The sequence below is a fragment of the Protopterus annectens genome, chromosome 2.part1, assembly GCF_019279795.1.
Source record: "Protopterus annectens isolate FY-2018-M chromosome 2.part1, PAN1.0, whole genome shotgun sequence".
In the NCBI taxonomy this organism is placed as follows: Eukaryota; Metazoa; Chordata; order Ceratodontiformes; family Protopteridae; genus Protopterus; species Protopterus annectens.
The window spans coordinates 1,409,591,853-1,409,605,362 of record NC_056729.1 but is presented as its reverse complement, the minus strand read 5'-3'; the positions used below and the strand labels follow the sequence as shown (position 1 = coordinate 1,409,605,362).

Here is a 13,510-nt window from a genome sequence, read left to right as displayed (position 1 = left end):
AGTACAAACACAGTATTTCCAGATGTAGCTCTCTGCATCAAGTGCAGTTTCCTTAAGAGCACACAGAGACCACAGTCAGTCCGGGGCTGGTGTCTCCATCTTTCTCCAGATCTCCAATAAGACTCCCCACTCGCACAGCTATAGAGCTGAGATCTCGGCTGAGTGGCCAAGCCAAGACCTCCAGCACCCTCTCTGTCCAACCACTGCTTTGTGTCCCTGCCTAAGTAGTTGACACACACACCCTTTGAGGTTTGATTTACACATTCGTGCACGCAGACACACACATACACACACACACACACACACACACACACACACACACATACACACACACACCTGGGAAAGGCCGGCACAGGTTTACTAGCTATGCACCCTTTTGACCAAACTATGAAATAGTTATCACTGCCACCAGCCAACTCCTTATCAGCTACATTAAGGCCCTTAACAAAGGGCGTCCAGTCTTACTGTGTAATATTTATATTAATACAAATGGTAGTTTGACCAAGAGCAAGGCTACTATGAGTGGCCCACACAGTGTCACCAAATAAGTGTGAAAGTACTCTCAAAACTTAAATATCTCTAGACAGGTCAGTTACAATGAATAAATAATAAAAGAACAAGAAAATAGTCAGTATATATTCACAGTGACATCAGAGTTCAAAATCATAGGCAATATTTAAAACAACATTGCAGGACAGTCTGAAATAAATAAAGAAAAATATCTAAACTAAGCTTTGCTGTATTCCTAACTACAGCTAAGATAGTTACTATGCCCTTGAAACTTACTTACAGAGAAAAGCAGATGTGTGGTGAATGGTTCTTGTCAGATCCAAGACAGAATACAGAATGCACTGTCTCTCTCAGAGAGTTCTCAAATTAATATCTCAAATATTACTGCTGGGATAGCTTGCAGAATGGCATTATTTCTTGTCATCTGACTCTATCCCAGGTGAAACCCCCACTGCTGGAAGCTGGCAGTATTTAGCATCTACCTGTGAAAATAAACAGATCTCAGATCTTTGGCAGACATTGGAAGTCATAAAACAATTGCATTCCTTCATACTTTCAGAGGTAGTAACTAGTTCACTCCGAAGACAATACAGAAAGCTTCTCAGCACAGGCATTATGTCTCCAGTCTAGCCTATAAAGTAATTTAATTTCAGCTATTTTTCTGCAGTTAACCTCCTGCATTCCAGTTTCCACTGTTAAAATATATGCATTTAAACAGTTACAATAGTGCATGTACATTTCTGTTCTACGCCAGTAGGGCACACTGTGGTTACATTTTAAGCACAAGCAGCACTTTATAAAATAACTTTTTAACACACATCTGTAGAGACCAGTTTGATATACACATGACATACAGTTCTAATACATCTGTAACGCAAGTATCTTATACTGGTCATGTTGATATTCACAAATGACATACAATTATTTACAAAATTCCAGACAGCTGTGCTGGCAGTATCTCCCTTTGTCACAGTGTATCTCAGGGATCTATAGTTCTACCCCTTCTTTCTCACTCACTGCACAGAGCCCCAACACTGCAAACCAACAAAGAGGAGACTGCCAATGTTCATCTCATGTCTGCTCCACAACACTAGTGAAGGGTGTGAATCCTGACTACCCACAACCTTTCAGGCTACATGTTTAACTTGTTCACTCACATAACCCTACCCCATATCACAGTGTTGCACTCACCTAACTCTGTGTTAGTGATGATGATTCTGCCTTATCCACCCCCTAGCCTGTGTGGGTATGGTAACATCTGATGCACAGCATGGCTAATCCATGCACTACATTGCATAACATGAGAGTGATAACCTATGCATCATTTTGTCATGTGATATCTGTGCCATGACCCATAGCTGTGGATCAGACACCACCTCTTTTTTAGTGCTGCATCTGCCTCATCTCTGGTACTGCTGCTGCATGTTCCTCCACTGACTCTCCACTCTGCCCTTCTGCTGCTACTACATGGCAAGTATCTTCCTGCATATATCCAGACTGTAGTGCAATGCCCTGCTGAGATGTCTATACATCAGACGTATCCCTTCAGAAATTCAAATACATGCCCTACTATGTTTGTTTTTGCATGAGCTGTGCTAAAAGCCATTTCCTGCATGGCCTGATGGGTTGCATATTAGGTTAATCAACCAGGACTCTAGAGCATATAAACATCATCTGCAACAAATAGCGCACAACATATTTTATGTGACCTGCTCCTCACTTGTTTAGTACCTGTTTGTACAGACTTATCTCTCATGCACATGCACCTACCAATCATATGATCCTGTGGGAAGTCCTTTTGAAGAAACTTCACATGCAATGCCTGGATGGTGAAATGGCAGGTTATATATAGTGCTCTGGATATTAGCAACACCTGGCAGTTCAGGGAGTGAAAGTCTGTCCTATTGCTGTATCACAGGACCTCTGGACCAAGTGTGGCCTTGATAGTAACATATGTGCAATTTATGGCTCCTAATGCTTCAAGAAAATGAGCTACATCATAAAAGCCCTGATTGTTCTCTCACCTGTTGCCCTGGAGAACTAGATATGCTCTTTCTCATTTGAGAAACTGTTTTAGAATTTGCAGAGTTGACACCTCTGATACTACTGATGTAGTCCTCATAGGTCACTATAAGAGCCTTTTACCAAAGACTATGTGTACATTTCTGCCCTCAGGAACAGGCATACATAACATTCCTTCAATTCTGCTTGTGGATGATACAGCCTGATTAGGTCCCTTACAGTACCCCTGTCCACATGGAAATGGTCCACAATCTGTTGTTACAGTATGTCAGATGTAACTATATCTCCTTTAGTGGTGCATGGGGATACAACAAGCAACATTACAGGCACTGGTTCCTGCAACAGCTTCCAAGCTATGCTGCTGTGCTACTGGTGCTGCTGTTCACACCACCATTTCTGTTATACACCATTAATCATGCATTCAAAATGGGTATGCAACATAGTGCAGCTCACCCATGTTTCTGAATCAATCTGTTATTTTGGGTTCCTTCATTTGCATAATCCATGCGGCTCATTCGCGCTGAGTCTTCAAATCAATATCATTATCCACTCATTAGGATATGCTGTGTACCACACCATTTTGATCGCTGTCTTAGTTTTAGGCAAATCCTGCACATTGCTGCTACCCATGCTGATTTGCTCTGTACAATGTGCTACCTGTCTACTAACTGAAGCCTGTTTACCTGTTTACAAACTGGCATTCTGTAACTGAAATCTTTAAATGAGCCTTCCATAACTGAAATATTTAAACACCACTGCATAAGATTATTGTGGCTCTTGGTCTTTAACAAACTTCTTCTTCTTTCGGCTTTTTCCCGGTTAGGGGTCGCCACAGCCAAACTAATGAAGAAAAATTCCTTAGACACACATTTGCAAATATTAACTCAAGATTACCCATATAATCACATAAACTTTCATGTTGATTACCTTTAATGTATCATAGGTAACATTCTTCCACATACCTTTGAGGAAAGCATCTAACAAAAGTACAAGGATCTACTACAATTCCTCAAGATTGCTCAACTGCCTCACAAAAACTGCTGGAAACTGATGCCCAAAGTGCAAAAAATCCTTATAGTACATGTACTCATATTTGTGCAGAAATGAAACACAGTACAATAAAAAAAAAGCATTGTTTCAGGGAAGCAATCCATCTTGCACTCTCCAGGAAGGAATGAACTTTATTACTGGTAGTCATGGGGACACTTCACCTCAGAGAAAGAGTAATTACGAAAACAGAAATAAAAAACTCAATTTTTTTTTTAGGATGCTCCAAGCTTGGAGACATTACGAAGTAAACTACCTTGAGTATGAACAAATCACTGTTACATGGAACAACTAGCAGCACATGAACAGCTACTAATATAAGCACTTATGCCCTAGCAACTTTTATATTAGCAAACTCATATTAGGCAACTGACTGCAAGCTGAAATACACATTTTATTCCTGTCTTTCATTTATTACCAATTTACCCTCAGATTACAAAGATTATCACATAAATGTTACTCTTAAGAAAAATAAAATAGGGGTTACAGAAAGTTTTGTGTACTTAAGATATGCCCACTGATACATCTCTAAATGAGCAATAATTCAGATACATATATTTTATATAGAAATAAAACAGCACAAAAACATGACAATAACCATAAAACGAGGCAATTTTAATAGAAAAGTACAAGGTAAGCGCTTTCACACATTCAATGTGCTTCATCAGACCACACATTACATAAATCCAGCAAAATAAATAGCGAAAGCAGTATCAATTAACTTTTTAAAATATCCAATAAAAACACATATCCAATAAAACAATCATACTCATTTAAAGAGGCCTCGACCCTTCAAAACTGGTTTAATAGAGGTCCTCTCATTAATTCCTTGGAATCTATATGCCTGCATGGTAATAATCCATGACAATTTGCGATTCTCAGTATAATTTCTAACCCCCCCCCCCCCGCATATCTGGGTTTAACATCTCAATAACCCTAAATCCAAAAATATGTTCACTACCATACTCTATAAAATAACCCAGCCACTGGGAATGCACAAGCCAGTGCATTTCTTTGTGCTGGTCCCAAGCCCGGATAAATGGGGAGGGTTGCATCAGGAAGGGCACCCGACGTAAACTTTTGCCAAATCATACATGTGGACAACAATACAGATATACATACCGGATCGGTCGAGGCCCGGGTTAACAACGACCGCCACCAGTACTGTTGGCCAACAGGGTGCTGGTGGAAATTGGGCTACTGTTGGCCAAAGGAGGAGAAGAGGGGGAAGGCATGCCTGAAGGCAGGTAAAGGCTAGGACTGTGATAGTGAGGGTCGGAACTTTGAATGTTGGCAGTATGACTGGTATAGGGAGAGAGTTAGCTGATATGATGGACTGAAGGAAGGTTGGTATATTGTGTGTACAAGAGACCAGATGGAAGGGGAGCAAGGCTAGGTGTATCGGAGGCGGGTTCAAATTGTTTTATCATGGTGTGGATGGAAGGAGAAATGGCGTAGGGTTTATCCTGAAGGAACAGCATGCTAAGAGTCTTTTGGAGGTGAAAAGAGTGTCGGATAGAGTGATGTTTATGAAGCTGGAAATTGATGGTGTAATGATGAATGTTGTTACTGCATATGCTCCACAAGTTGGGTGTGCGATGGATGAGAAAGAAAAATTCTGCAGTGAGTTGGATGAAGTGGTGATGACTGTACCCAAGGGTGAGAGACTGTTGATTGGAGCAGATTTCAATGGGCATGTTGGTGAAGGGAAAAGAGGGGATGAGGAAGTGATGGGTAGGTATGGTGTTAAGCAAAGGAATGCAGAAGGTCAGATGGTAGTGGATTTTGCAAAAAGGATGGACATGGCTGTGGTGAATGCATATTTTAACAAGAGGGAGGAGCATAAGGTGACATACAAGAGTGGAGGAAGATGCACACAGGTGGATTATATCTTATGTAGAAGGGCCAGTCTGAAGGAGATTGGAGACTGTAAAGTGGTGGCAGGGGAAAGTGTAGTTAGGCAGCATAGGATGGTGGATTGTAGGATGACATTTGTGATCAAGAAGAGGAGGATGAGTGTGAGGGCAGCACCAAGGATCAAATGGTGGAAGTTGAAAAAGGGTGAGGTGGAGTTCAGGGAAGAGTTAAGACGGGCACTGGGTGGCAGTGAAGAGTTACCGAATAGCTGGGTAACTACAGCAGAGCTAGTAAGAGACATGGCTAGAAAGGTGCTTGGTGTGACATTTGGAAAGAGGAAGGAAGACAAGGAGACCTAGTGGTGGAATGAAGAATACAGGAGAGTATACAGAGAAAAAGGTTGGCGAAGAAGAAGTGGGATTGTCAGAGAGATGAAGAAAGTAGACAAGAGTATAAGGAGATGAGGTGCATGGCAAAGAGAGAGGTGGCGAAGGCTAAGGATAAGACGTATGAAGAGTTGTATGAAAGGTTGGACACTAAGGAGGGAGAAAAGGACCTGTACCGATTGTCTAGACAGAGGGACCGAGCTAGTAAAGATGTGCAGCAGGTAAGGGTGATAAAGGATAATGAGGGAAATGTACTCACAAGCGAGGAGAGTGTGTTGAGCAGATGGAAAGAGTACTTTGAGGGGCTGATGAATGAAGAGAATGAGAGGGAGAGAAGGTTGGATGATGTGCGGATAGTGAATCATGAAGTGCAGTGGATTAGCAAGGAGGAAGTAAGGATAGCTATGAAGAGGATGAAAAATGGAAAGGCTGTTGGTCCAGATGACAAACCTGTGGAAGCATGGAGGTGTTTAGGTGAAATAGCAGTGGAGTTTTTAACTATATTGTTTAAAGAAATCATGGAAAGTGAGAGGATGCCTGAGGAATGGAGAAAAAGTGTTTTGGTACCGATTTTTAAGATTAAGTGTGATGTGCAGAGCTGTAGTAACTACAGAGGGATTAAATTGATCAGTCACAGCATGAAGTTATGGGAAAGAGTGATCAGTAGTATGGTTTCATGCCAGGAAAGAGCACTACAGATGTGATGTTTGCTCTGAGAGAGTTGATGGAGAAGTACAGAGAAGGTCAGAAGGAGTTGCATTGTGTCTTTGTGGACTTAGAGAAAGCATATGACAGGGTGCCTAGAGAGGAGTTTTGGTATTATATGAGGAAGTCAGGAGTGTCAGAGAAGTATGTAAGAGTGGTACAGGATATGTACGAGGGTAGTGTGACAGTGGTGAGGTCTGCGGTGGGAGTGATGGATGCGTTTAAGGTGGAGGTGGGATTACATCAAGGATCAGCTCTCAGCCCTTTCTTATTTGCAATGGTGATGGACAGGTTGACAGATGAGATCAGACAGGAGTCCCCGTGGACTATGATGTTTGCAGATGACATTGTGATCTGTAGTGAGAGTAGGAACAGGCGGAGGAGACCCTGGAGAGGTGGAGATATGCTCTAGAGAGAAGAGGAATGAAGGTCAGCAGGTCTAAGACAGAATATATGTGTGTAAATGAGAGGGAGGATAGAGGAATGGTGAGAATGCAGGGAGTAGAGGTGGTGAAGGTGGACAAGTTTAAATACTTGGGATCAACAGTTCAGAGTAATGGTGAGTGTGGAACAGAGGTGAAGAAAAGAGTACAGGCAGGATGGAATGGGTGGAAAAGAGTGTCAGGAGTGAATTGTGACAGATGAGTACCAGTAAGAGTGAAAGGGAAGGTCTACAAGAGGGTAGTGAGACCAGCTATGTTATATGGGTTGGAGACAGTGGCATTGACAAAAAGGCAGGAGTCAGAGCTTCACGTGGCAGAGTTGAAGATGTTAAGATTTGCACTGGGTGTGACGAGGATGGACAGGATTAGGAATAAGTATATTAGAGGGTCAGCCCAGGTTGGAAAGTTTGGAGACAAAGCCAGAGAGGCAAGACTATGTTGGTTTGGACATGTGCTGAGGAGGGATACAGATTATATTGGGAAAAAGATGCTAAGGAGGAAGTTGCCAGGTAACAGGAAAAGAGGAAGGCCTAAGATAAGGATTATGAATGTGGTGAGAGAAGACATGCAGGTGGTTGGTGTGACAGAGAAAGATGCAGAGGACAGGAAGAAATGGAAACAGTTGATCCGCTGTGGCGACTCATAACGGAAGCAGCCGAAAGAAGAAGAAGAAGACCATACTCTATAAAATGTTTAGCCAAAGCATTCCGGTCATCATATCTATGCATACAATATAGATGTTCCCTCATTCTCTCAACAAGAGATCTGTTATTCTTACCTATGTAAAAACAACTGCATGCCCTGCACTTAGCCAAATAAATTAGACTTCTACTGCAACAGTGAGCAGTAACATTGAACTGATATAACTTTCTTGAAACTGGATAGATAAAATCCACAGATGGATCTATATATATACAAAAGTTACATCTAAAACAACTGAGCATCTCAGAAAGCACAGTCATAGCATCTCTAGCTCGTGTATGTTTCCTATAACACAATTGCCTTTTCAAAGATTTCTTGTTCTTAAAATTAAATCTGGGGTGTTCACCAACAACAGAAATAAATCTGTTCGTCCAGATGTAAAATGGACCAATTATTTTTAACTATGTTAAAACTATTAACATCTCTAGTGTAGAAAATGGACAAGGGTACTGTCCTGACAGCTGGAACTAAATCACTATTATTGTTGTTACCCACTGACGGCTTATGTGAGTAGTATGGTCGACCTCTGCCCTTTCTATATCTCCTAACATGATGTAACATATCTTCCATCTCTTTCTTCCTATACCCTCTATCATCTAACTCTACTTTCAAACTACCTATGTCTCTCTCAAAAACAGCATTTCATTATTCAACCTCGAAATTCACATATCCTGGCCTTTGGCTATATTTTTAAAAACATGGCCTGCATGCATGCTGTTCCATTGTAAAAGTGTATTTTTTCTACAATCTTTCCTGAATAAAGTCGTAGTTATTTTAGAAGAGATATTCACTGAGACCTTAACATCCAAAAAATCAATTTCTTTTACAGATGATTTGTATGTGAAAGATAGGAAGAGCAGTGTATTCTCCAAAAACTGTACAAATTCTGTTAACTGTTGGTCAGAACCGTTCCATGCCAAAAAAGGTCATCTACAAACCTCCTATAAAATATTATGTTGGATGCAAAAGCAGATTTAAAAACAAAAGCTTATCCCCACTGAGCCATCACTGTATTGGCGTAGCTATTGGCACAGCTAGTGCCCATAGCCACGCCAATATGTTGCAAAAACAACTGTTCATTATACATAAAACATTATTCTCCAAAACTGTCTCCAAGAACAAGCATATTAAGTCAACAGTTATCAAATCATATCCACTTTTAGTTGTCAAAAACTCTTTAACCATACTAATACCTGCATCATGCAGAATGCATGTAAACAAAGACACTACATCTAAACTTACTAAAAAATATTGTCCTTTAAAACTCATGTTTTTAGTATAATCAAACAAATCCTCTAAAAATTGTTGAGTGTCCTTCAATACCTGTTGTTGTAAATTCAGCACAGGTCTTAACTTCTTTTCTATAAAAATAGAAAGTGGTTCTGTAATCCAGCCCTTACCGGACACAATGGGCCTAAAAGGAGGTTTCCCTGATACATCTCTAAACAAGCAATAATTCAGATACATATATTTTACTATATGGCAGCCCAGTTAAACTTTCAGCTCTTTTTCATGTCTGTGCTGTGTTCATACTATTTGTGTGACAGTGTGTATGCGTGCTCATGTGTGTGTATGTGTGTGTTTCATAAGACTCTAGCTAGACACATCATTAAGATGGGCACTCATATGATACCATACAAAGAAACAATAGCTTAGGATGTCTAGCCCCAGTACTCAAAAGACACATTCCATTAGTTTGTTAACAATACTGCTATATTTTCTGGACTAATGCAATTCTCATTATCTTATGCAGACACCTTGGATCAGTTAATGTCCACTCCAACTAAGGGATCAAACATACTAGACTTGGTACTCACCAATATGAGAGAGTGTTGTACCCCCCCCCCCCTCATGTCACGTCTTCGTTGGTGAGGTCAGACAACAAAGCTGTTAACAATAAAATCCAAATGAACCAGTAACAGTTAGGAACTATCCTAAAGTTAACTACATCCTGTTAAGTGACACATTTGTCAAAATTCAAAGCTCGTGCAGACCCAGAGAACACAGCTGCCTATGCAGAATTGTTCACAAAAACTCTGTACAAACATGCAAATGGCTGCACTAAGGCTGACGTACCTACCTGAAGCAAAGCCAGATCTGGCATCAAAAAGAAATCCCACTAGTGGACGCCTACCTTCACAGGGTATATAACAAAAAATAAAATGTCATGACCAAAATCAGAAACAGCAACTCTCACAGCAACAAAAGCACTCTGATTCAACTAAACAAGATGTTAAGAGATCGAATAAGGTCCAACAAGGCCAATTATGAGGGCAGGAGAGCGTCTCAGTCTAAGGACAATTACATGGCATTCTTCAGCTAAGTCAGGAGCCTTAAAGCTAATGCACAGTAGTATGCAAAACTGATGGTAAATGGCACAACCTTCACTGACAAGGGTGACATGGCAAATCTTCTAGCTTATCAATTTAGCTGTACCTTCACCCCTACTCCATTCCATTACCCTATGTAAAATTCCTTCTAGCATATCCCCTCCAAATATCAGCAGGGAGCAGGTCCTGGTGGCACTCAGTAAAGCCAAAATCACTGCTGCATTGGGCCCAGACAATATCCCCGGTTGTCTAATAAATAGCCTCAGACATGACTTAGTATGACCACTACAGGCACCCTTTAACTACAACCTCAAAACAGGTTATGTACCAAGTGACTGGAGGGCTCTAATGGTCATCCCTCTCCACAAGGGTGGAACTGACTCTGGGAACTAAAGACCCATAGAACAAATTATCATGGAAATGATCAACAAGGACATTGGCAAAGTACAGACACTTGACTCACCCCAGCTTGGCTTTGCCAAGGGAAGGTCTTGCCTACTCAACCCGATAGACTTCTTTGGGAGTGTCACCAAGGCTATGGCTAAGGGGAAAATGTGCAAACTGCCTACCTCGACCTGGCCAAGGCACTCGATACAATACCACAATCAGGTATTCCTGACAAACTTTCAGAACTAGACATAAATCCCTGTATAACTTGATGGATTGCTGGATAGCTCACAAATAGGACCCAAGAAGTCAGTACTGGTGAAGCCACTTCCTCCAAGAGACCAGTCACCAGTGGAGCACCCCGGGGCTCTGTGTTGAGACCACTACTGTTTGGCATCTACTTCTCAGAAGTCAAGGCTAATGTCAAAGGCCTCTGGCTCACCAAGTTTGCAGATGACTATAAACTGGGAACTATCACAGATTCCCCCCACAACACCAACAGCCTACAAGGGGGTCTGACACAAACAAATGATTAGTGCCAGAGCACTGGATTAAAATGTGAAAAAATAAATTACAGTACCCTTTGGGAAGTCACTCGCCCAAGCTAATGATCCCATTGGTAAAACACCCCTAAGAGATGACCTGACATATGGATTTAGAAACATATGTAGATAGTAATTTGGCCTTCAACCAACAAGTAGCCAAGATAGTAAGAAAATTATTCTATGTCACCCAAATCTTAAGTAATGGTATTGCATCCAGGTCCAAGGAAGTTATAGTACCACTCTACTCAACCCTTATCAGACCCATTATCAAATACAATGCCCCCTTTGGCATGTACCTAACAAGGCATCTGCAACAACTGGAATGCCCTCAACGGTTTCTCACCAGGAGAATCTAGGGTATGAATGACCTGTTGTAAAAAGATTGCATTAAGGCCATATTTCTTTACTCAAGTCTCCTACAGCTTACTGAGAGGTAATCTTTGCCTGGTATATAAGATATCCTGAGACCCAGATATGATGGACCTCTTGTACATCTGCAAAATAAACACTGCCAGGAACATTGGATCAAAGGAAGTACTGGAGAAACTGATTTGTCTCAAAGGATCCACAAACTATGAAACAGGCTCCCCATCCACGTGAAGTGGAGTTCATTCTTGACCCTTTTCAAGTGAAACCTTGATCACTGGATGGGAAATCGTAAAATTTCCCCCGTTATGACCCCCATGACTCTGATGGACAGAGGAGACAATAAGTTAACTAATGTCAAACTAAGATTGGCCCCACATAATTTAGCTACCTCCTTAATAACATACCCCCACCATATAGGTGTCTGGTGTACTCGAGGACAAAACTAGGTTGGCCTGCATGGCTAGGCTTATAAAAACTCTGGTGGAGGATAGCCTAGAACAAACCTATGAACCTAGTACATGTTTTGCTTCACCACTGATTTATTTCCATTTTGACAAACAGACATTTTGACAGACACAGGCACAGCAATGTCCAGTAAGAACTGGGAATTAAAACAAGTCATAAAGTAGGGCAACATTTTGACTGTCAAATTGGTTACTGGATGATCACATCTGGGCTAAAAGTCAGACTGCTACCCAGTTTCCTTCTTACATTCTTACTCCAGAGTTTGGTACAACTTAGAATTTGACATTCTGGCAATGGTGGGATGTAGATGTCACCTCATTGCTCTGTGGCCAATATACCTAGATAGTCTAGTCCTTAAGAAATATATAACACGGCATTCTTTCAGTCTGTGCTAAAGCTTTTGGTATGGCTATCACACACATTTGTCATTCACCTCATCCTGAAGTGGAAACCAAAAAACAGGAAGTATTTCAATGAACTGATCTGGAAGTCTGAGTTAAAATTGTGCTTTTGTCACATTAGTTATTGCAGAAAGCCTATGTTTGATTAAGAGATTTAGTGGTAATATTTTAATGTATTGGTCTGTATAATTAGTTTCTGACTGTGTTCAACTAACCTATTTATGTTTCATTATATATTGTACTTAATATTATACAGTAGATGCAATGTGCTTGTTTGAAATACTGATTGCTTGTCAAACTTCTAGTACAGTGAAACTTTTCTTCCCAAGACACCCTTGTAAAAAAGACTTTAATGGTCTATTATTATCTTGTCAACAAAATTAAATAATTAACAAGATAAATCTACATTAAACTGGACAAATAATGAGATCAACAGACGACAACACTATTATAACTGCATTATGCATACGTCAAAGTACAACTAAGCCAAATACAGTTAATAAGGAATGTAGTGAAACAGTAATTGTTTGAAAAAATAAAACCAAAGCAACGCAAAAATAAAAGGAAAGGAAAGCAAGAACAAAAAATGAATGATTCTAACTAAAGAAGTAAATTAACTGCATTTAGTGCTACTCTGAAGGCTTGATAATTCATGAAAGAGGCCTCTGATCAGTGCACTTACTCCAATATCAAGTGCATCAATAGACACTAAAACTGAGTTATTAAAATATATAACAATCGTACCTGCTGCCAAGAATGACCAACCCTCTGTTGAAACAAACATGTTCCTTGGACAAATAGAAACGACTTCGGGTACTTTTCCTAAGGAAGAATGCATTTATTTAGACATACTGAATGTTAATATTAACCATACACACTTGAAATCTCACAAATGACAGATGACATAAGGGACATACCATATGCAATACTGGAGGTGATAATTTATGTATTAGGATACTAGGAATGGCTGAGACAGTTAATTGCATGCATGCAGTAGGGCTGTAGACTTATCAGGTGACTAGAGTTATTAAATTGACAGGAAATGTTGCATATATCTGTGCTCTCTACTAGGACTGTGTGTGTGTGTGTGTGTGTGTGTGTGTGTGTGTGTGTGTGTGTGTGTGTGTGTGTGTGTGTGTGTGTGTGTGTGTGTGTGTGTGTGTGTGTGTGTGTGTGCACGTGCGCAATTCATAGTGGTAAGTAAGGATGCTGGAATATGAAGAGAGTATTTCAAAAGTAATATTTTGAAATGCAAAGTTAAAACCTCACAGAATGTAATCACCAAATATTCCTGAAGTACCAAATGCAAACAAAATACTCACTACACTTCACGAACTCTAC

At 40.5% G+C, this 13,510-nt stretch overlaps 1 protein-coding gene across 2 annotated transcripts in view; it reads right to left on the bottom strand.

The window, feature by feature from the left end:
- LOC122794469 (DNA polymerase nu-like) overlaps window positions 1-12,986 on the bottom strand; it is a 1,147,210-nt gene extending 1,134,224 nt beyond the window's left edge. For both annotated transcript variants that reach the window (XM_044062886.1, XM_044062887.1), the window contains exon 1: window positions 12,914-12,986. In XM_044062886.1, coding sequence (XP_043918821.1) covers window positions 12,914-12,953 — 40 coding nt within the window. In that variant the 5' untranslated portion in view covers window positions 12,954-12,986. The remainder of the gene's footprint in view (window positions 1-12,913) is intronic.
- Window positions 12,987-13,510: the final 524 nt, after the last annotated feature.